Genomic DNA, 26,175 nt, shown 5'->3' on the forward strand with positions numbered 1-26,175 from the left:
TAGGAGACTGCTATTGTTCTTAAATGTACGATGAAGATTTTACAGGTGAAATATTATGATGTCTGCAACTTCCAGGCCACTGTTCATCGAAAATGTTAAATGTAGGTGTTTGTTTATGTATATGTGAGTGAGTGCATGTGTAAAGAGGATAATAAGAGAAAGAAAGCAAAATATTAACTGTTGAATCTACACAAAGGTATGCAAGTGTCCACTGTACATCCTTGTACTATCTAGGTTTGAAAGTTTTCAAAATAAAAAAGTTGGGAAGAAATTATAACACTACTTGGCCCACAGTTAATATCAAATGCAGTTGCTTAAAAAAAAAAAAATGTATCTATTCAAACCTTCAGCAAAAAATAAAAAATAAAAAAATAAAAAAAACTGCCATACCTAAACAGAATAGAATCTCTACCATAACAGCCTATTTAGGGCATTGTGGTATTTGTTTCATAATCTGCCATATCTAAAATCTACTTTAAAAAGTGGTATCGCTAAATTATATAATAGACCAAAAGATATTAATGTATAATTATATTAAAAAGATTTGCTAACCAATGAATCTTCCTTTAAATTGGAATTACCACTGAACACTTTCTTACCTTGAAGAGCCTGCAACTTATGATCATTTGAAGAATTAAGAAATCTATCCACAATTGTAATTCTGTTCTGGAGGAGTTTCTCAATAAGTTCAAGTCCATCAGGTCCCAGCAGTTCAAATAGCTTAAAAGAAGAATCAAAACAACTGTTACCTCAAATCACCTTTTTCAAGTTATTAATACCTTATTCAACAGAGGTATGAAGCCAAACTGCTAGAGCAAGAAGTACCCAAACAATACCTTGGAAAAAAATAGGAACTTAGGAAAGAAAAGCAACTCTTCATATTGTTACATATCTTTCAGGTTTACAAAGTTAATATGCAATTACTAAAGCACATGATTCAATCTGTAAAAGTAATCATGATTATGATATATATGGTGTATAAATAATTATGACATATATATAACTAAATCACAGAATTATAAATCCTTACACTTGCCTTTCCTAGGTATAACCAAATGAAATTCCAAAATTAATTTGCTTTTTAATATTGTTCTGGTTTTGGCAAATAGAGTCCAGAGTATGAATTTTCTTCCAACTTACTACACATAACAGCTATCATTTTAGAGTTAAAGAACCATTAAAACGTTTTAATGATTCATGACACACCACATTTTTAATGCTTAATAGTTTTATTTTATTAAATTTATTTTATTAATGTTTAATTAATACTTTTTAAAATTTTATTTAATTTTGAGAGAGAGAGAGAGAGACAGAGCACGAGTTGGGGAGAGGCAGAGAGAGAGGGAGATACAGAATCTGAAGCAGGTTCCAGGCTCTGAGCTGTCAGCACAGAGCCCAACGCAGGGCTCAAACTCATGAACAGTGAGATCATGACCTGCGCCAAAGTTGGACGCTCAACCGACTGAGCCACCCAGGCACCCCTTAATTGATAATTTTTAATGCTTAATAAATCTGAAATCTAAAACACAGTTCCACAAAGTACTTTATGTAACTTTTTATAAAAAATTTCCATGTGTATCTCATGCAGAGCAGTTGCCAAAGATTAAGTTTATTCAAGTCAGAGAACCAGTTTTAGGATTAAGAAAGACTTTCAATCACATAATTATACAAAGTAACTGCTCCAGAAAGCCTTTCAATTTCTTCCAGTATGGTTCCAGGATGTTTTTTACTCCTGTCCAGAAATGTTATATCTAATTTTACATGTGAAGATTTTATATCAGCCAAATTCTAACTATTCTCAGAGATTCATTCCACACAAAATCATAATTAAAGTAGGAACTTATGTTAAGTATATATGAAATGCTAACTATTTAATAAATATTTTCTTTTTGCTGTTCATTTAACTGACATTATCTACATATAAGGCCAAGGCCCTAGTCCTAGAACCTCTACTTTTGGCCTAAACATCATGGAGTATACCGGGGCCCAATCACTCTCACCCTGGCTCATAAGGCACTAATTCCACACCAGGAGAGGCAAGCCAAGAAGGACTTAGGCTACTGCCTACCCCTTCCATCAGCACTCAGCTCTTAGAGCAAGGGTGTCAGTCAGAGATAAACTGTCCCTTGTCCCCACTCCTAGCTCCAGAGTTTGCCTCAAAGATTTTGTCTGGGGGAAGAACTAGGCTATAAAACAGAAAGGTCCCAATCTCTTCCAAAGGTATGGGCCTCATGTGCAACTTGGCAGAAAGTCGAAGCCTTAGGGTCCTCTCAAAAACAGCACAGATTGTGGTTAACTATAAGTAGAAGAGTCACAAATTGAACAACCAGGTTACAAAAGAGAACTAAGGAAGGACAAGGGGGGGAAGAGCCGATTCCTTCAAAGTGGCCACAAGTTTATTAGTTTGTGGAGCAATTTATGCCCCACGACATTTCTGTGACCAGAGCAATTATCTGGTAATTAGTAAAGTTTAATAGCTGGCTAGGTCACGGAAAGAAAAGCAGAGCGTCCTGCCAAAACTACTTTCATCTAGGATGACTGTGGATATACCCGAAAGTGTGCCTCCTTGAGGAACAATATCAGAAGCTAAAACACCGTGGGGTAAGGCTTAGAGGAATTGTCTGCACTAAAATATCCAGCTAGTCACCAAGCCAATAAACAAGCAAATAACAATTATAAACCCTGGCAGTGGTAGATTAGATGAAATAAACAAATTCCTAGAAAGACAAACTAGCAAATAGCAGACAATCTGAATAGATCTATAACAAGTGAAACACTGAATTAAAACAACCCACAAAGAAGTCTAAATGACTTCACTGGTGAGTCCATTCAAAAGACTTAATGCCAATTCTTCACAAATTCTTCCAAAAAACAGAACATCTCCCAGGTCTTACTCTAACTCCAAAACCAGACAAATATATTACAAGAAAACTACAGACCAATATCTCTTAGAAGTTGAGACACAAAAACCTCAATAAAATACTAGTAAACCACATCCAGCAATATAGAAAAGGAATTACACACCATGACGAAGTGATATTTACATCAGGTACATAAGACCAGTTCAACATAAGACAATCAATTGATGCATTACATTATATCAACACAATAAAAAACAAAAGTCACATGATCAGCTCAACAGATGCAGAAAAAGCATTTGAAAAATCCAATAGCCTTTCATGATAAAAACACTTAACAAAGTAGGAATATAGGTACTTTTACCACCCGATGAAGGGCATCTACGAAAAACCCATAGTGAACATCATACTTAATGGTGAAAACACTGGATACTTACCACTAAGAATAGAAACAAGACAACAAAGTTTGCACTTGTGACTTCTATTGAACACTGTGCTGGAGGTTCAAACCAGAGCAATTGGGCAAGAAAAAGAAATATAAGGTATTCAGATTAAAAGGAAAAAGTAAAACTTTCTATTCATAGATTGTCTATGTAGAAAATACTAAAGGATCCGCTAAAATACTATTCAAAGTAATAAACAAGTTTTCAAAAATCATAATAAAACCATTCAGTGAAGAAAGATGAGACTTTTCAATGAATGATGCTGAGACAACTGGCTAGTCATATGCAACAGAATGAAGTCAGACCCTTATACGATATACAAAAATTAACTCAAAGTGGATCAGTATTCTAAATGTAAGAGCTAAACATAAAATTCTTAGAGGAAAACAGAATAAGATCTTTATGGCCTCAGATTTGATAAAGGATTCTTAAATATGACACCAAAAACATGAGCAACAAAAGAAAACACAGATAATTTGGATTTTAGCAAAACAAAATTTGTCCCCTTCAAGGAAAAATGCAGAATGGGAGAAAATATTGGTAAATCATATATCTGGTAAGAAACCTGTACCCAGAGTATATAAAGAACTCTTACTACCAACAAAAATACAACCAATTAAAAACTGAGCAGAAGATCTGAATTTATCCTAGGAAAATACAAAAAGGACCAATAAGCAGATGAAAAGATACTCAAAATCATTATGCATCAGGGAAATGCAAACTAAAACCACAAGAACCATTAAAAAAAAAAAAAACTGGAAAGGAACAAGTGTTGGCAAGGATGTGGAGAAAACTGGAAACCCATACATTGTGGGAATACAAAATTGTACAGCCACTATGGAAAACATTTTTCCGATTCCTCACTAAGTTAAATATAGAATTACAACATGACCAATTGATTCCATTCCTAGGTATATACCCCCAAAGAAGTGAAAACAAACAAAAGTTTTGTCGTAACAAAAACTTTTATACATACATGGCTATTCACATAGCCAAAAGGTAGAAACAACCCAAATGTCCACCGACCAAAGCATGGATATACAAAATGTGGTATATCCATACAACAGATATTACTAAGCCATAAAAAAGAACGAATTAGTGTACAACATGGATAAATCTTAAAAACATTTTGCTAAGTGAAAGAAGCCAATCACAAAAGACCACATACACATGATTCCATTTACATGAAATGTCCAGAAGAGAGAAATCTCTAGAGACAGAAAGTAGATTAGTGGTTCTTTAGAGCCTGAGAAGAAGGTGGGAGGGAGTAGGAGGAGAGAAGCTAAAGGCTTAGGATTTCTTTTTGAGATAAGGAAAATGCTCTAACATGACTGTGGTGATGGCTGAACATATCAATGAATATACTAAAAACCACTGATTTATATACTTTAAATGGATGAATTGCATGGTATGTGAATTATATATCAATGAAGATATTTCATTGAATTATAAACCAAAATGGCTTAAACTAAATACTAAAAGTAACCAGAAAAAATTGCTTATGGTTGAAAGATAAAGACTGAATGCAATTTCCTTATTAAAATATTAAGTGAATGTTCTCAATTGCTGTTAGTTCAATTTAAGCCCCATGCTTAACGTTAAGAGTGATATTTTATTTTATTTTATTTTTTTTAATTTTTTTTTCAACGTTTTTTATTTATTTTTGGGACAGAGAGAGACAGAGCATGAACGGGGGAGGGGCAGAGAGAGGGAGACACAGAATCGGAAACAGGCTCCAGGCTCCGAGCCATCAGCCCAGAGCCTGACGCGGGGCTCGAACTCACAGACCGCGAGATCGTGACCTGGCTGAAGTCGGACGCTTAACCGACTGCGCCACCCAGGCGCCCCAAGAGTGATATTTTAAAACCAACAAATTCAAATTAAAAGATACTTCCATACTCCAAACAAACTATAGTAAGAAATGCTCTCTACATACAGCATGAAATGTCTTTCATAGTCTATCAACTCTCAAAGAATGTGTTAATTATTTTTTTAATGTTTTACTTATTTATTATTTATTTATTTATTTATTTATTTATTTATTTATTTAATTTATTTTTAGAGAGAGCACAAACCAGGGAGGGCCAGAGAGAGAGGGAGGCAGAGAATCCCAAGCAGCCTCCACGCTGTCAGCGAAGAGCCCCATGCAGGGCTTGAACTCATGATCTGTGAGACCATGACCTGAGCTGAAATCAAAAGTCGGACACTTAACCGACTGAGCCTCCCAGGCACTCCAAGAATGTTAATTCTTAAACTGAGACCATTTCTTCCATAAGAAGATAACTTATCATGGTAGAGTTATCCTTACACATATTCTAAGCTACTTCAAGTTTACTTAATCTGAAATACAATATTCACACATGATAAATTAGAGATTCACAACTTTTTAGTTCACCATAATTTTAGGAAAACATCGGTATATTTGGAAGACAACTTGTAATGTAACATCTCAGGGGGAGGATCACCACAGCACAGAGCCATTATCTTTTCTTTTCTTTTCTTTTCTTTCTCTTTCTTTCTCTCTCTCTTTCAAGCCCATTATTTCTTAAAAATAACATACATAAGACCTAGCAAAAGAGCTGTTTTGCTCTGAAGAGTAGGACTTCCATGACTTCCAAGATGAAGAATCCCCAGTAGAATTCTGAGATCAGCTGTTACCAAATTTAAAGTAATCCCCAAATTATGCTTTCCCTAACATTTGCCATTTTCATCCACAGTGAGAGCAGGTGCAGTTCTCATTCAAGATTTGCACTACAAACTAATTTGGCACTGAGTATGACTATTTGTAAAGGTACAGCTGTCTGGATCACTGCTCTATGCACTGACACAAGTTCCAGAAGCTATCAAATTGCAAAACAAAGAGGGAGGGAAAAGTTAGCCATGAGTACAGAAACAGACATCAACTACAAAGTTTAGAAAGAAACGAAAGAAAAGTAAAAAAAAAGAAAGAAAGGAAAGAAAAGAAAGAAAGTTTCACTACCCTGGCTATAAATTAAAGATATGAAATTTAAAGGAGACCACAAGAGTAATAGAGGTTGTTAAAGCCCTGGTAGAGGTTGTTAAAGCCATTATTGGGGTGCCTGGGTGGCTCAGTTGGTTAAGTGTCCAACTCTTGATTTCGGCTCAGGTTGTGATCTCACGGTTCATGAGATGGAGCTCAGCATTGGGTTCTGTGCTGACAGCATAGAGCCTGCTTCAGATTCTCTCTCTCCCTCTCTCTCTGCCCCTCCCCTGCTCTCACACACATACACACTCTTTCTCCCTCTCTCTCGAAATAAACATTTTTAAAACACATTATAATCAATGTATTATTATTATAAGGTATTTTAATAGATAAAGTTTCTCTTAGAATTCTCATTGTTTTATAAATCCATTTTCATTAAATTAAATTATTAAATTGAAGTAGTTCTTTATCAAAATCAAATAGAATGGAAAAAGTTAAAAAATCAACCAAGAGTCTACATTCCTAAGTGTCAAAAAAAATTATTTCAGAGTATGTACACACTAACTTTAAAATGGTATTACTTCCTTGTTTCTTATAATACTTTTAACAGATAAATATAGCTTGTTAATCTCTCAGAAAAAGTAATTCCCACTTTATCCCATATTCTGAATATCATTTTTGTTCCAAAAGGAACAATGGTACAATGGATGTTATATTCTCAACACAGTGTCAAGTGAATCACAAATGGTACATTATAAAAGCAAAAGATAATGATAAACGTTTGAATAATATACCATGGAAAATTATACTATAAACCCTATGAAAATTGAGAGAGAATGAGCTTAAATTAGAACTATAAATTTGTTCTCAAACTGCGATATGCAAAGATTTACTGAGTGTCTGTGAAACCACAGAATAAATATGATAAACATCCTTGGACTATCAGTTTACTCAAAGATTTAGAGAAAAAAATACTATTTTCGTTTAAAATACAACTTTGGTCATGTCAATATCCTGTCTGAACTCTGCTTCTCAGGTAAATAAAAACAAAAACCAAAAAAGAACAATTATTTAGTTGCTAATTGCTTGAAAGCAAATAAAATTTTATTATTTATAAAAGGTTTGTCAGTTCCATTATGTTTCTATATAGTCAATATTAAAGAATTCATCAAAAGTCAAAACTAAGTCTATTTGGAGTTCTAAAAGACCTTTCAAAAGAAAGATCAACCATTCTACATATCAAATAGTCAATGCACATTCTGAAAAATGATTCAGGTATACAGAGTAGACATGGTATCTTGATGTGAGCGAACTATCTTTTTGTTTTTTTGTTGTTTTTTTTTTTAATTTTTTTTCAACGTTTTTTATTTATTTTTGGGACAGAGAGACACAGAGCATGAACGGGGGAGGGGCAGAGAGAGAGGGAGACACAGAATCGGAAACAGGCTCCAGGCTCCGAGCCATCAGCCCAGAGCCTGACGCGGGGCTCGAACTCACAGACCGCGAGATCGTGACCTGGCTGAAGTCGGACGCTTAACCGACTGCACCACCCAGGCGCCCCACGAACTATCTTTTTGTATAACAACATGGTTAAGTAGATTATGGGATTAATCTCAATACTGAGTTAAGCCACTAACGTTTTTCTACAAGGATGGGCCATGTCTCTGTCCTTTTCAAAATTTTATCAATGATATATAAAGTGAAGACATTAAATCAAATTTGCTAACGTGTTAATAAGTTGCATGGTAGAATAAAGATTATAAATTTTCTAAATTGTCTGATATATCTGGCAGGACCTAAGGGGAAGTAATGGAGGTAAATATAAAACCCCACAATTAGGGTAAAAAACAAAACAACAACAACAACAAAAACTCATGTGAATTTCTGTAAGATGGGTAAACCTGGTCCTACAAATAAATTCCTAAGAAAAATCCTGAAAGGATGGGTGAGGGGGGTGGTTACTTGTAAGGTCAGTATGAATAAAAAATGTAATGAAGGCTGGGAAAAATTTTTGTATTAATAGTAATATTTCAAAAATCTCATTTAGTGGGGCTCCTGGCTGGCTCAGTTGGTTAAGCACGCAACTCTTGATCTCCAGCAGTTCATTAGTTTGAGCCTTACGTAGGGCCTAGACATTACTTTAAAAAATCCCATTTAGCAACTCAAAGGCTATTACATTGATTAAACCATTTTTAGAGTGCTGAGTTCAATTTGAGTCATACTTTTTAAGAAGGTCACAATCAAAAAAATATTGTAGAACATGAAAAACAAATAAAAATAAGATATATCTATGCAAACTTTTTCAATAGCAAAATGAGTAGGGGAGGAGCAGAAAGAGAAGAGAAACAATCTCAAGCAGGCTCTGTGATGCCAGCACAGAGGCCAATGCAGGGCCCATACTCACAAACCTCGAATTCATGACCTTAACCAAAACACAGTCAGATGCTTAACTGACTGAACCACCCAGGCACCTCTATTTTCCATTCTGTTTGAAGAATACTAATTCATAGATTTGATAAAGAAAGTGAATTTTATTTTGACCCCATCTTCCTTATCATTCCACACTGCTAAATACTCCTTATACTTCTTTAAACACACTTTTCCTTTGATACCCTTGATACATCACTCTTTTGATGTGTCCTACCACTTAGAGCTACCTTCCTATCTCCATTTCAGGCCCACTTTGCCTATCAAATGTTGGAATTTCTTAAGGCTTAATCCTAGGCTTTCTCTCACTTTCACTCCATATTCTCTCCTTAGCTGTTCACATTTCTAAGCCCTTACATTCCTTAGCAAACATATGCTAAAAACTCTTAATTTTATATATCCTTCCCAGAACTCTACTCTGTGCACATACTACAGTTCTGGGAATGATGTATAAAATTATATCTAATTGCCCAGTTATCATCTCCACTTGGAGGTCTCAAGACCTCTCACAATTCTACATGTCCAAAACTATGTTTGGTTTTCTACCCTCTTCACCCTTTTCTAAGTGTTCACTATTTCCATGAATGGTATTACTGCCATCCTTCCAGTTATATAAGTGAAAAGGCTAAAATGCATCCATAACCACCTCTTTACCCCGCAACACCCACACCACTTGTCATCCAATCCACTATCAAGTCCTCTTGATCTCAACCACTAAACAGATTTCAAGTCTTTATGCTTATCTATTTTTAAGCTCCCAAACCTTTACTGCCTGTACCACTCAAAAGACTTCCTAAATGGTTTTTGCACATCTATCCAAAACACTCCAATCCATTCTCCACATAGCAACCACAGTAAATTATATGAAATGTAGGTCTGACTAATACATGCTACCTCCCCTCTACCCCTTGCCAACAAACTCTCCAGTGGCTCTCCATTGTTCTAAAAATGGAGTACTGAATTGAAATGCACATAGAACCAGAATTTCAAAATGTCACAAGTGCTAAACTATGATAAAAAAAAATACTGATGCATACTCAATCATATTGCTCTGACTAGAATTTTAATACCATTAATAAAGTTAAATATAACTTCTAAAGCAGCATCCTTTTTAACTCTCCATTTCTATGTATGTTTTATGTTGAACATAAGGCAGAATAGTATATGTATATACTTTAAATTAAATAACTACATTTATATCAAGGATGCATTATTAAAAGTGATTATTAGAAGGTATGATCAAAAAAGTTTGGAGACCAGTGCTTTAAAGTATCATTCTGTTATGAAAGTTTTTCACAATGTAACAGTTTTCTAATCTAGGTATGTCTTAATTACTACCTATGTTTCATAATACTTTCTCTGAAAAGGTTATTAAATGAATGGTGTTTCTGAAAATTGCTGGTGTTTTATAGAACTCAAGGAATACAAAATATGTATAATCCACTGATACCATCACTGCTCATTTGTTACAACTTTTTTAAGTGCATTCTAAATTAGCAACCCCATCATTATTTCATATTATTCCTTGTCAGTCAGTTTAATTTAATAATCTAAAAATTTATGAATGCTAGTCTAACATAGCAGTTTAGCATAGGAGAAAGTCAGCCAGGCCTCAAATCTTTAGCCTAATGCTCAAGAGTTTTAGGACCTCAGACATCCTCTCTGAGCTTCCTATGTTCTCATTTGTATAGCAGGAATAAGAGTACACTCCCATCCTTTGCAGGGCTGTGATGTGAAAAAAATAATACATGTAAATGTTTTTGACACAATGCCTTCCATATAGTTAATGTTAGGTGTTTAATATTATTAAAATAAATGAATCATAAAGAGAGAAATAAAAGTATAAAAATAATTTGAATCACAATAATATTGATAACAATACCTAACACTTGTATACTATTTGTGTCCCAAGCAAGGTATGAAGTGCTTTACAAATAAAACATATATTTTCAGGACGCCTGGGTGGCTCAGTCCGTTAAGCATCCAACTCTTGGTTTAAATTCAGGTCATGATCTCGCGGTTTGTGAAATCGAGCCCCGCATTGGGCTCTTCATTGGCATCTCAGAGCCTGTTTGGGATTCTCTCTCTCTCCCTCTCTGCCTCCCCTGCTTGTATTCTCTCTCTCTCTCTCTCTCAAAATAAATAAACATTAAAAAAAATTAAAGCATATATTTCCCCTGTATCTGAAGAAGTATTTAATAAATTTTTGCTAATTATATACAACACTGATATATTTATCACTTAAAAACAATCATAATAGAAAATAATTAAATGAAAACACTACAAACATATCTAAAAATCAACTACTGTTAAGAAATAAATGAACACAACAAATATTAAAAACATCTGATATGCATATTTATGTCAACATGTTTTTAAGAAAGTATGCTCATGATTGTAATATGTGCATACACATATCCTAACTTTAATTTCTACTGTGAAACTGTTCTTGGTTCAATTGTGAAGTTAAACACAATATATTGTGGTGCTCTGTAAAAAACAGCATTAAGTTTGAAACAATGCTTCAATCAATAATTGGTCAGATCACAGCTTCCTTAATCTTCCTGCCAACGACCAGTAGGTCCCTACTTCAATCTGCTACATATTAGAGCCAGATCATTCTTCCTCATAGTCATCTTTTATATACACTTTTTCAAAAAACTACAATGTGGTCATCTACGCATTTGGAAGGGACATTAGAGGATAACTAAACAAAGCTCTCGTAAAAGCAATGATTAGTAATGGGAAGAAGAATAGGAGGACAGTTGAGAACATGGGCTTACATTCAGAGAGAACTAACTTTAGTTATCAGTTCTGTCAACTCCTAGCTATAGGACTACTGGCAACTTTCTTAAGCTCCTGGGCGTTAGCTTTCTCATCTGTTAAAAGAAATCAGCACGGTATTTGGCAATAAACGCTCAATACTTATTGCTGTTAACTGACAATTATTTCCTAGCTGATGAACATCCAGCATACATCTGCCAGCAACAAACTATCTTATAAGATAATTCATGCCACTGCTAGCAAACACACTATCAAAAAATCTCTTCTGGGGCGCCTGGGTGGCTCAGTCGGTTGAGCGTCCGACTTTGGCTCAGGTCATGATCTTGCGGTCTGTGAGTTCAAGCCCCGTGTCGGGCTCTGTGCTGATAGCTCAGAGCCTGGAGCCTGTTTCAGATTCTGTGTCTCCCTCTCTCTCTGACCCTCCCCCGTTCATGCTCTGTCTCTCTCTGTCTCAAAAATAAATAAAAACATTAAAAAAAAATAAAAAAAAAAATCTTTTCTTATATTGAGCCCAATCAGCCTCTCTATTCTTTCATCTATCATTCTAGCTGTGTTCTCTGGGTTACAGAGAATGATCTTAGTAACATTCTATAAGACAGCCTTTCAAATATCTAAAGATAAAGCAAAGTACTAGTCACATTTTACCCACAGGTCCTTTCTTTCCCAGGTAAATATACATCAATTCCTTACTATTAGTCATATAACTTGGTTTCTACATAATTCTTTATCCACGTTCCTTTACAAACGTACCTTTTATTGAAACTTTAAAAAAAACAGCATCATAAACCAAAACTGAACATAATATTTCAAATATAATTTTATCAGGGCAGATCACAGAGATTACAAGAATTTTGAACTAGATGTTCAACTTTTCTGAACATAGCCGAAGTCAGTCACAACATCACACTATTAACTCAAACTGAATGTGTAGCCAAAACATTTGGTTTTAGGTTTTTACCACATGAATTCCTAGTAGTCCAAGCTTTCCATATCCTGTATTTTTTATAATTAGTAAAGGCAGAATTCAAATGGATTGCTTATAAAGTTCACTTTCTTCCTGCTTCTTCTTTTTAGTCTTTTGATAGCTTTGTAAATCCATATTTGGGCATCTGTCATATCAGTAAACACTACCCTGAACCTAAGTTCAATTAAAACTATGCTTTTATGCAAATTATCAATTAAAGTGCTGAGGATAGGGCAAATGTAAAAAGAATAAAGAATAAGAAAAAGAAATAAAGAACTGATCCCAAATTGTTAATGGACCAATATTTATGATAAAGGTTTTCAATAAACTATTAATGCCACCTAACTGTATTAATCACTGACATTTCTCTATCTTGTTTGTCTAGTTTAGATACTTCCCTAATATTGTAGCCACTAACCACATGATATCTTTTTTTTTTTAATTTTTTAATGTTTATTTATTTTTGAGAGAGAGAGAGTGAGCATGAGTGGGTGAGGGGCAGAGAGAGAAGGAGATACAAAATCTGAAGCAGACTCCAGGCTCCGAGCTGCCAGCACAGAGCCTGATGCAGGGTTTGAACCCAATAACCATGAGATCATGACCTGAGCTGAAGTCCAATGCTTAGCCGACTGAATCACCCAGGCATCCCACATCGTATCTTTACATTCTAAATAATTATAAATTTAAAATACAATTTATCAGTCCTATTAGCCATACTTCAAGAGACTCAACAGCCACAAGTGACGAGTGGCTACCACGTTGGAGAGCAAACAGAATATTTCAATCATTGCAAAAAGAAAGCACTGGCTTAGAAGATATTTTGATTCTACTGTAAAATGGTCAGGTGAGTGCTAGATAGACTATATTTACATACCATAATTTACGTCTAGTTGTATCATATTGACTACCAAATTAGATTTTTTAAAGTCCATGGTTTTACATCAGTTTATATTTGTGTTGTACATTTTACAAGTTTTAGCAAATGCATAATGACTATATGACATTTCTACCATTAATAGTTTCATACAGAATAGATCCACTTCCCCGTGCTCCACCAATTCATCTCTTTCTCCCTTCCCAACCCCTAGCAACCACTGATCTGGCTATCTTCAGAGTTTCCCTTTTTCCAGTATGTCATATAGTTACAATCATACAATATGTAGCCTTTTATGAAAGAAAACAGCAGCTACTTACAAAAGAGAACAGCAGCTAACCCACAGAAATTAAAAATTTGTTTGAGCCTCTAAATGACCAGATTTATAAAATGGAGGAACTGGGTGAAATATTACTCTTTAAGTAAGCTTATTTCTTTGTGTATCAAGAGAAAAGGAACATTTTTCATAGAAAGCAATACCTATGATTGTTCATATACACATTTAATATTTGTATGAAAATTATTTATTACATTTCATATAGGCTGGCAATATGCAAACAATGTTTAGCCTCTTCCTTATTGGTACAGGCAATAAAAATCACAACATTGATTAGGGGTCCTTTCTGTTTCAGGGATTTGCAAGGCACTAAATTCTCTACATAGAAGTTCAATCCCCAAGAATAGTATATCACACATAACTTTTTCTATGTATCAACTGATATACAAAATGCATAAGCAACAAAGATAAGAGAACCACTACTCATATAAAACTAGAGACAGGGCTAAAAGTAGTAAAATAGAGCAAATATTTACAATAATATAAGCAGTGTGTTCCTGGCTTGGGGTTTTTGTTTTTTCCCAGAATCATCATAATACTTATACAGGCTATATATATAGTTGTTATTCTTATTAAAACAACATAACAATGATGATCAATTTTCCTTTACCTTGAACGAAATCAACATTTCAACTTTAACCCTAAATAGAAATAACAATTGAATAAGTTTTTATTGGCCACTGAATTTAGTTACTCTACTGTTTTCAATTTGTATATTGTTCTTAAATAGCTAAAACCTTAAATAGTTTGCCACAATAAAAAATATGATGATCCTATAAGGATAACAAGTTATTTCTCCTTTAAAAAAAAAACAAAAACAAAAAAAACAACAACAAAAACGCTACATACACTAAAATAGATTTTACTTTTAAACTTCTTAAAATTACCTTGAAAAAAATCTCTTCTCCTTCATGCTTAAGATAGGAAGGAGACTACCTTCTGAAAGAACAAGTATTAGCAATTAAGATGAATAAGAAACAGTGACACAAAATTCATGCTTTAAAGTGCCTCTTCTGGTAAAACAGATGTTCTATTCTTTTTGCTTAATTTTTCTGTAAGCTTAAAACTTGGTCTTTAAAAAGTCCATTATTTTTTTTTAAAAGATGATATAGCATTCAAGGAAAAAAAAAGAATTATATGCCTATTATCAAAGTGACTATTCTCTTAATGTTGATAAATATTTGCAAAGTTGAATGATTATCCTACTTGTGGTTTAAACGAAAACTACCTTTTAAAAATGCCTTACATATATAAACGAATCTTTGTGAAGAAAACAAGTAATAAAAAGATCAATATGAGATCATTTTCTATCAGCATTAGTCATCAGGTTATAAAATACACATCTCTTTTGGAATTTTTCACTGGGATCTCTCATTGTTCAAATACAATAAAATGTCCTTGAGATCCCCTTATATTTTTAGAATGTTTCAAATATTATCATGATTGTTACTGATAGCATAAGAAAACAAGTAGCTGTAAACAGATTATAAATTTTAAAGAAACCCATTTCCATTGTGAAACAAATACATCTGTTATAACTGGGTGTAACTAGAAAGTCACGGAGCTTGTCCCAACCCTCATGTATCTAAAGGTTGGAAAACTGACACCTCTTATTGTTTAAAACTAATACATGCTATATTAATAAGAGACAAAGCATATGTGGGGAGAAAAACAAAGAGAAGAACAACAAACCCAAGAGTGGTTCTCTGAAAACAAAACTAACATTCCCCTAATAATAAAGAGAAAATAGAGAAAAGGCAGATAGAAAGAAAGGGACAATACAACTAAAAACCAATGTAAACATCTTTTTTTTTTAAATAAAAGACATTATAAATAACTTTAGAGCTAAAAGCTTGAGTACTCACATAAAGTGGCTAGTTCCATAAAATATATATATAATTTTTAAACTTGATTTAACTAATAAAAAATCTGAATAAGCCAACTACTGTAAAATGTGAATTGCTAATTAAAGTCTGCCCTCCAAAAAGACAACAGGCCAGAGAAAGAGATAATCATTTCTTATAGAAACTGTTTGCAAACAGAAAAAGAAAGCTCCAGAAGTTTATTTTATGAAGTAAGGTATTAAAACAGCATAATTTACAAATCCTCTAGTCAGACTGGGATTCTAAACATACCAGGAGGATGGGAAAAACCATATAATGCACCAGTGCCCATGTAATAAAGCCTCAAGAAAAAAAGGAGGCATTCACATTCTCATAAATGAAAGTAAATCCAGGTGTTTTCTTTCTTAATTATACTCTCATTTTAAAAATTAAGGATGTATCTGCATCTCCACTGTATGTACTAAACAGCATACATTATATATTATAGTAAGTACAGTATCTAAAGAAAAACTATATTTAATTTAGAGAACATCTTCTTTTGAGATAATAAGCTATTTTAGATTTGTATGTCAAATGAAAAAGGTGTGCATATTAAAAACTAAGAATAATGAAATATGATAAAACAAAATGTTAAAAGTGAAGCAACTGAAAAAAGCTTTGAATTAACAGTCCATGTGGAATTGAGTATTAGAATAATTACATAAAGCAGAGTGTGTTAATAACACTGTAAATTATTCTTAGTTTGTGGCATAAAAGATTATTAAATATTCATACACTCCAAAATAAAATCTTAAATACATAAAAAAGGCCATGAAAATTAGGACAGCATTTATTTAGAATTTATTTTTCTCTCAAGAAAAATGTATTACGCAAATTGTTGTTGCATTGCAGAGAATTAGATTAATTATGTTTTCAGAATAACTAATATTCATTATTTACAGGTACTTAATCTAACACAGAGCTAAAACCAAGGTCACTTATAACTTAATTAAAACTACTTGAAATGTGAACCTATTTATTCCTCACATGCTATAATTAATTAGATGTGTGTAAGGTTACAGTTAGGTACCACTGTATATTTAATAGCTTACTTTACATTTTCATGGCAAATTGATAGCCTGATCCTTAGAAAACACGCTGATTTTAATTTCCTTAAACAAATTTACAGCCATTATGTATGTGTATATATGTGTGCAAACGTGTATATATAAAGCTGAACAATTTAATGTATTAAATATTAAATATTCAAGTGAATACTCAGAGCAATTTCTAAATCTATAGTCATTTATGTTTATAAGCTGACAACTGAAATATCTAAAATGTTTTTATTAATCTCAAATATTATTTGAACAGAAATTTATCCTTTATTTTACTAATAAAATGCATTATCTTACTTATTTCCCATATCAATATATTATAGATATCTCTCAGTATATAAAATGTATGTGCTCTCCCAAATTAGTCATAATACTATTCACTATACCAAACATAATTTGCTTGTCTATTTCTGCTTTTTTAACGTTTACTTATTTTTGAGAGAGAGAAAGAGAGTGGGCGGGGAAGGGGCATACAGGGGAACACAGAATCCAAAGCAAGATCCAGGGTCTGAGCTGTCAGCACAGAGTCCAGTGCGGGGCTCAAACTCATGAACCATGAGATCATGACCTGAACCTGGACACTTAACCAACTGAGCCACCCAGGCACCTCATCCCTTTTTTTTTTTTAATGTTTATTTATGTTTGAAAGAGAGAGAGCATGCGAGCGAGCAGGGAGGGGCAAAAGCTAAGGAGACAGAGGATCTAAAGCAGGCTCTGTGCTGACAGCAGACAGCCAGATGTGGGCTCGATCTCACAAACCACGAGATCATGACCTGAGCCCAAAGTTGGATGCTTAACTGACCCAGCCATCTGGGAGCTCCATTTCCCTTTTAAATACAAGGTAATGAGAGTGGGTTGATTAAACTTTGTTAGATTTCTTTTTGTCTCCTAAAACCTAAGAGTATTTGACACACATTAGACAATTAATGAATGAATGAATGCATACTCAAACAGTGCCAAACAGAAAATAAGAGAGCAAGTATGAAACTTGGCAAAATGTCTCACTTTGAGTAACCATTCCAATGAAGAGCAAAATGGTTTGAAATCTGTTACTGCCACAGATTATAAACAGCGAGTATTTAAAAGTCTTCACTGTGAGTTTAACTACAAGTTGCTAACAAGTGGGGATAGAGTTTTGCCCAACAGGGGGACATTCATTCACCTACAATAGGTTTTTGTTTTGTGTTTTTAACTAAAACAAATGGATTTTTGACATCATTGTTTTTTTATTGGAGTAATATATACATTTAAAACCTAAACGTGGCCAAAAAATAAAGCAGGAAATAGCCACTGGTTAAGAAAAAACAATTTTTTTTCTTTAAACAAATGCAGCTGCTAAACCGGATTTTCCTATCTGGAATTAACAGTATTCCTGGTTACGAGGATATAAATTTATATTTACCGATTTTATCATGTCACAGTCATTCTAACATCTAACATCATTCTAACAACTGTAGCCATACGTAGAGGAACAAAAGAAACACACAACCAAGATAATACAAAATATACCTAGTGCCTTCCCAGTATAGATTATGTAACTCAACAGACATAATAGGTGAAATACTTCACTTATCTTGAGCTTTCCTCAATTTTACATTCAGCTCAAAGTAGAACAAATGATTCTTGATTTTTCCTCATGAAAATTTCACCATTTATCAAGTGAACATAGGAAGGAAAAACCTAAAATAGTAAACAATGTGGAAGTGACAAGAACCCTTGGGAGAAAATGGCTATATCATTTTAGAGTATGCAATATGGACATATTTAGATATGTGTCCGTAAATCAAATACAGAGAAAAGAGACATCTTATCCAAATAACATTCTATAAAAACCAGTGAGGCTAAAAATGAAAAAAAAAGTTCAAAAACATGGGAGGTTCAATCATGTCTTAGGGACTGCCTTTCTAAGCAGTCTAACACCAAAGGAAGATTCCTATGTAAAAAGATGAATAGATTTGCCTACCTGAACACTTAAAACATCTGTAAAAATGTTTTTAATCTCATTATAAATTTTCTTATAAATAAAAAAAATAGCTTCATCAAATTAAAACTTGGCAATTCTCACAAGAAAAGAGTAAGAGGCCTCCAAGTATATGAAAAAAAATGTAACCTCAGTTGTAATACAAAATGTAGTTAAATACTGAGATACCATTTTCTATTAAACAGGCAAGAATTTTAAGTATAATCACAACTATCTCTGAGAAATAATGAAGAAAAACACAAGTACCAGAGAAAGGCAAAATTCCCTTATTTTAAAAAAGAAAACAAAAAAGATAAAAATGATGGATTGTGAAAACTACTTAACTGTAAGCTTAAAATTCACACATGGTAATGTAACAACAAAAAAGAACAGGATTCAGTAAACAAAGTCATGACAAAATAGTCTTAATTCATTTTCCTGTGAGATTATTAGGTTAACCGTTTATAGACTGGCAAAGTAGCTGAAAGTAATATCCTTTAAGACAAGATGATGAAAGCATTCTACAAGTCAATACTGGTATATCTATGGAGCACTGAACAACTGTATGCAAAGTTGATAATGGATTAATGTCAACATAGAGGAAAACTGAAAGAGTTTTATATTTAAAAGAAAAAAAGGTAAGGAAGAGAAAATGTAACTGCTGTCATATGTCTAAAACAGTCATATAAAAGAGTAGACACCCACAATTTTGTTGCCTCACTGTACAAATTCAGGACGAAATGGCAGATACAACAGAAATGGAATGAGTTCAACAAAACAAGGAAATTATGAAAGAATTATTCAAGAAAAGGACAGGATGCCTTTTGAAAAATATAAAATCTTCATTAGAATAAGTAGACCTCATCATACTGGCACCATCATTTTGATGGAACACTAGATCCACAAATACTACATGGGGTGGAAAAATTCTATGACTCTAAAGATTCTCTATGTCTTAAAATAATAATTTCACCCAGTGACAGCTCTCTGTTCAAAGTTGGTTGGAGGAAGGGCTTTTCTGTTCACTGGTGGAAAGACTATAGAAAAAGTAACACATAGTTGGTCCTCATAACTGAAAAGACACTATTTCATTTCCAACCTGGTTGATATCAGTGTCCTTCTTACTGTTCAGCAGTGCTAATGCTACCAAGAAGAATGTACAACATCAAATAGATGAAAAATCTTTTCATGAAGCATTAATGGTATCATTCAGCACAATAAAATTTTAAATCCTGTGTTCTAGGTACCAAAACCATCAGTATATCCTCCTTGTTAAATTGTAGTATATACATTAAATCAGTGGTTCTCAAAGTGTGGTCTGAAATCTCTAAGATCCTTTTAAGAGGTCCATGGAGTCAAAATTATTATTAAAAATAAATAACATTATTATTTAATGTAATAAATTTAATATTAGTATAATAGTTTATTAAAATATTATTTTCCCTCCTTCATTCTCATCCTCCCATGAGTATAATAAAGTGAGTTGAGTTTTGCAGAGGCTACATAATGTACATCAGAACAGACTGAATACAGAAGCACATATGGGAATCTAGTTGTCCTCTATTAAGCTAGACATTGAAATAATTTGGTAAAATGTAACACAGTGCCATTCTTCAAACTTGTATGTTTTTATTTTAGAAAAGTTTTTTCATAAACATGTTACTTATATTAATACAACAGATTAAGTATTATTATTAAGAGATTTTTCTTATATTAATAGATTTAGTATTAATTTATAATACTTATTAAGTCATTTAATGTATTAATAATACATTCTAATATATCAATAGAACATATTGATAAACAACATAAAGAAAAGTTCTAAGAGGTCCTCAGTAATTTTTTTCTGTTTTTCTTTTTTTTTTTTTTCAACGTTTTTTTTTTTTTTTTTTTATTTTTTTTTTTTTTTTTTTTTGTTTTATGATGAATTTTGGGACAGAGAGAGACAGAGCATGAACGGGGGAGGGGCAGAGAGAGAGGGAGACACAGAATCGGAAACAGGCTCCAGGCTCCGAGCCATCAGCCCAGAGCCTGACGCGGGGCTCGAACTCACAGACCGCGAGATCGTGACCTGGCTGAAGTCGGACGCTTAACCGACTGCGCCACCCAGGCGCCCCTGAGGTCCTCAGTAATTTTTAAGAGTGTAAAGGAGTTTTGAGAACAAAATGTTCCCAAGAACCACTGTATTAATCCATGCTAATTATTCTACACCAAAATTTCAAAGAATGTTGGAATCATTTATACTGCAAATACATATTAAAAATATATATATAATTTATATATATAATATAAAACTCATAATAATAACTCCTATTCCTTGGGATCAGGCACATGTCTGGAACAGGGTTAAATTCAGAAATGAACTTGCATGGGTCAAGTAACACCATCTGCAAAGAGTCAAGAGATAATGCTAACAGCAAATGTCAAATCACAAATGCTATAAAGACTAAGCCCCATATGCACAAAAGCAAACTATGATCATATCAATACAACTCAAAATTCACTTTTCCTAAGAACTGATTACACAATAACTCTATCAATATTTACATCAGCATTGATAACTCTGCAAATAGCATTTAATATTCAAAGAGTACCAAAAGATATGTATACTCTGATACATCTTTAATAGGTGTCCAATATTCTCAAGTGTTTTTCTATTAACATCTTTTCTATTTTATCCAGGACTGATAATCAGAACCCACTTCAAAAAATTAATTAAAAAGATTTTCTTTAGGATTAATAAGACTTACAAAAGCAAAATAGAAAAAAAAGTTGTAAAAATAATTATCTGAATTAAGACCTAGCCTTTAAGCTATTTTATTACTTGAAACATCTCTACAAGGTATAGATAAAATTTTATGTGCTGATCTATAGTGTATACACTCTAATAAAACTTTGATATGCATAAATTTATGATGCTCATTAATATGAAAGACAAGAAACTAACATTTGAGAGCCTATAATCTGTGAAACATTACGCTAAGTACTTCATATATATTATCTCACAATTCCCCAAAGCAAAATTTCTAAGAAAATATTTTACAAATAGCTGACATTCATAAAGGCTTAGGAATCTGCCTATGGTCAACCACAAGTAAGCAAACAGGAACAGAATTTGACCCAGCTTTGTAAGAAAAGAAATTCATTCAAAGAGTCTGATCAGTCAGTGGCCTTCTCTTCAAAGAATCTGATGGCATACTAGATGGAACAGCAGGCCTAGGCTCAGAAAAAGTCCCCAAATTTCTACCAATATCTTGCTTTATGACTTTAGGAAACACATGGGCCTCAGTTTTGCTTTGTTTCGTTTTCCACCTTTACACAGAGGATTCTACCGCTACCATGCAGGACTATGAAGAAACTGGTTATGTCAAAAGAGACAGCCTGGTCCAGGTCCACACATAATTGGCACTGAAAACGTAGTAGACTTGCTGTTACTACTTTTTAAAGGTAAAGTCTCTGTTGAAAGTTCATTATATGATCCCACTAGGACTAAACCTATTGCTGCAATTCTGGTTATGGAACATCAACAACAGGAAGATATCTGTACCAATCAGGTTGAGTCCTCATGAAGAAAATAACATGGAACATTCAAGTCTTATTTACTTCTGATGGCTAAAATGCTAAAATGCTAATGGCTAAAATAAATATTTTAAAGGGACACCTGGGTGGCTTAGTCAGTTAAGCATCTGGCTCCTGACTTCAGCTCAGGTCATGATCTCACAGTTTTTGAGATCAAGCCCTTTATCAGGCTCTGCATTGATGGGGTGGAGCCTGTTTGGGAGTCTCTCTCTCCTTCTTCCTCTGCACCTCCTCCATTCAGGCATGTACACACGTGTGGGCTCTCTGTGTCTCTCAAAATAAATATATAAACATTTGAAAAGTGAACATTTTCTAAATAAATAAATATATAAAATAAGTATATCTCAAGAGCATAAAGAAGGCTAACGACTCTCCAGCCCAATCAAATTCTAAGGCTTAATTATAACGAGTGTGGCCTTAACAGAGAGATTACTAGGAGTGAGAGGTTAAAAGAAGAAAAGCCCGTAGAGGTGCCGGGTACGGAATATAAAGAAGATGGTACTGGGAAATCTAAGAAGTAAGCTATTTTATTAGTACAACAGTCACAAATACATATAAGTACTTCAAATGTAACTAATTATCTGCAGAAATACTAAAACTCATCTTTAATAAGGTTTCATCCTTTTCTCTTACTTCAGCCAATTCCATATTTGGAACTCTCTAAAAGGGAAAAACATTGTTTCTAAAGAAATTGTGAATTAGAGTAAATGCCAAAGATTCCTCAATATCTTTAAAATGTTTTATGTTTCAAAGCACCAAATACAGAAAAATGTACAGATTTCTTGGTGAAGAAAGTACACTACAGTGGAGATAGAATGTCTGAATTTAATCCTGGATTCACTATTTTGTAACCTTGGAGAAATTTCCTAACATTTCCATAAAATAGCTACATCCTCCTAATAAGCAATAACACATGAAGCCAACAAAATATTTCCTTCAAGTACCAACACCCCAATGTTTATAGAAGCATTATCAACAATAGCCATCTATGGAAAGAGCCCAAATGTCCATCAAATGATGAATGGATAAAGAAGTTGTGGTATATATATACAATGGAATATTACTCAGCCATTAAAAAAGAATTAAATCTTAACATTTGCAACAACATGGATGGGCTGGACTGTATTATATTAAGCGAGATAAGTCAATCAGAGAAAGACAAATATCATATAATTTTACTCATATGTGAAACTTAAGAAACAAAAGAGATGAACATATGGGAATGGGGTGGCGGGGGAAATAGGAGGGAGGGAAATGAACCATAAGATACTCTTAATGATAGAGAATAAACTGAGGGTTGATGGAGGGAGACGGGTGGGAGATGGGCTAGATGGGTGATGGGGATTAAGGAGGGCATTTGTTGATGACCACTGGTTGTTGTATGTAAGTGATGAATCACTGAATTCTACCCCTGAAACCAATATTGGAGTGTATGTTAACAAACTGAAATTTACACACACACACACACAAAGTACCAGCAAAGCAGAGGTAACAATGAAAAAAAAACTTTTTTAAAGAATTTGATGTTTGAAAAAGCCATCACCTTAACTATAAATTAGTACAAAATAAATTTTATTAGACTTTCTATATTCACTTTAGTATGATTTTTTTTTCTGTTTAATCACTTATGGGCGGGGAAGTGAAGTGTCTCCAAGTGTAACCTTTTCAGTGCTTTAGACATGTTTCTAACAGTTTTTAATCCAGCACTGCTGTTAAGGATTACATGAAATGATGCACATAAAGCATTTAACTTAATGCCTTATGTCAAACAGTAGGCACTCAAATGTTGCCATTATTGTTAATATTATTGTCATTAGCATTATTTCTCTCCACATGTTTCAGACTAGAACCTCTCTCTTGCATCTTTGTGCTAAATGTCATCATATGCACACACTTTTTATTTCCATCCTTCCAACACTAGTTCAACAATAACATAAAGGTCTTGGGAAAATAAACTTTAAATAGCCAATTCTTAAAAACTGCTTTACTGACCAGTCGTTAGGTCAATAAACTAAATTCAGAATTGGGAAATCCTATGTTAAGGAAGAAAAATGCCTTCAGCATAGACATAGTTTTTTACATACCCCTTTTACATTACATGTAAAAATATTTCCCCATGGTTCTGCTAAATTTCTAGAGCAACAGCACAGAGCATGGTTATTTAAATATTACTATTCCACCGAGTCAACTAAAACTTCAAAAAGAAATGGAAATTAACCATGCTATCACATAAACTGATTACTCTTTTAATTACATTCTTTCCAGGTTTAAAGAAGAGAAATTTAAAAGACAATAGACAACACATAATGTATAGTACGCCTTAAAGTGAAAATAACACTGGTCAAGAGTGATTGTAATGAAACAGTATTTTTCTATTGAAGCATCACTTCAAAATTATAAGGAAAATTTGCTATAACAAAGTACAATTTCCCAGGAAGGAATCGAATGTATAAACTATGAATAACTTATCCTATAAAATAAACCTTATCATAATAATTGTTTATTTTCATTCACAGTTAAAAAAACCAAAACACCACATGAATCATTTAAAACTCCACTACTCAAGCCACTGGTATATGTCAAACTGTCCATTAAACACTGAAAAATCAATAAACCAGACCATACAAGGTGTATCTATTGGTTTGTAGAGTGGCTAACCGTACACCTCAACAAGGTGTACAAGGCCTTACTTTATTTGACCCTTACTCATCTACCGCCCCCCTCCCACCCCTGCTTGTCTCTCAACCACATTCCTCTTACATCTCCACCCTCACTACATAGATTACAGCTCTTTAAACACACCATATTCTTGCTCACATTTCAAATATGTTCCCTACCTTTCTGGTCCACTTGAAGAAGTTAAATCTAGTATATTTTAAGACTTGCCTCAAGATTTGGATAAAGGATTAGTATCCAAAATCTATAAAGAACTTACCAAACTCAACATCTGAAAAACAAATAATCCAGTGAAGAAACGGGCAGAAGACATGAATAGATACTTTTCTAAAGAAGACATCCAGATGGCCAACAGACACATAAAAAGATGCTCAGCGTCACTCATTATCAGGGAAATACAAATCAAAACAACACTGAGATATCACCTCACACCGGTCAGAGTTGCTAAAATTAACAACTCAGGAAACAACAGATGCTGGTAAGGATGTGTAGAAACCCTCTTGTACTGTTGGCAGGAATGCAAACTGGTGTAGCAACTCTGGAAAACAGTGTGGAAGTTCCTCAAAAAATTAAAAATAGAACTACCCTATGACCCAGAAATAGCACTACTAGGAATTTATCCAAAGGATACAGGATTGCTGATTCATAGGGGCACATGTACCCCAATGTTTATAGCAGCACTTTCAACAATAGCCAAATTATGGAAAGAGCCTAAGTGTCCATGAACTGATGAATGGATAAATAAGATATGGTTTATATATAGAATGGAATACTACTGGGCAATGAGAAAGAATGAAATCGTGCCATTTGCAGCAACATGGATGGAACTGGAAGGTATTATGCTGAGTGAAGTAACTCAGTCAGAGAAAGGCAGATATCAAATGTTTTCATTCATGTGGATCTTGAGAAACTTGACAGAAAACCATGGGGAAGGGAAGGGGGAAAAATAGTTGCAAACAGAGAGGGAGGGAGACAAACCATAAGAGACTCTTAAATACAGAGAACAAATTGAGGGTTGATGGGGGGGTGGGGGAGAGGGGAAAATGGGTGATGGGCATTGAGAAGGGATGAACACCGGGTGTTGTATGTAAGCGATAAACCACAGGAATCTATCCTGAAAACCAAGAGCACACTTTACACACTGTTAGCCAAATTGACAATAAATTATATTAAAAAATAAAAATAATTGAAAAAAAAAAAAAGACTTGGCTCAAGATTAACCTCCTCTATGAATACTTTGCCTACCATACTAAGCTCTCCACACAATCTATGACTGGTTCTTTTATCCCCCCATTTTCTCTCTATATACAGTTGACCTGTTAACAATACGGGTTTGAATTGTGTGGGTTCACTTATATGTGGGCTTTTTTCTCAATTAATACATTACT

At 33.7% G+C, this 26,175-nt stretch overlaps 1 protein-coding gene across 2 annotated transcripts in view; it reads right to left on the reverse strand.

Moving 5' to 3' along the window:
• The window catches only part of ASCC3 (activating signal cointegrator 1 complex subunit 3), a 358,207-nt gene that overhangs the window by 291,086 nt on the left and 40,946 nt on the right, over window positions 1-26,175 (reverse strand). For both annotated transcript variants that reach the window (XM_049654058.1, XM_049654059.1), the window contains one exon: window positions 600-720. In XM_049654058.1, the coding sequence (XP_049510015.1) occupies window positions 600-720 (121 nt within the window). The remainder of the gene's footprint in view (window positions 1-599; window positions 721-26,175) is intronic.

Source organism: Panthera uncia (genome assembly GCF_023721935.1).
Source record: "Panthera uncia isolate 11264 chromosome B2 unlocalized genomic scaffold, Puncia_PCG_1.0 HiC_scaffold_24, whole genome shotgun sequence".
NCBI lineage: Eukaryota > Metazoa > Chordata > Mammalia > Carnivora > Felidae > Panthera > Panthera uncia.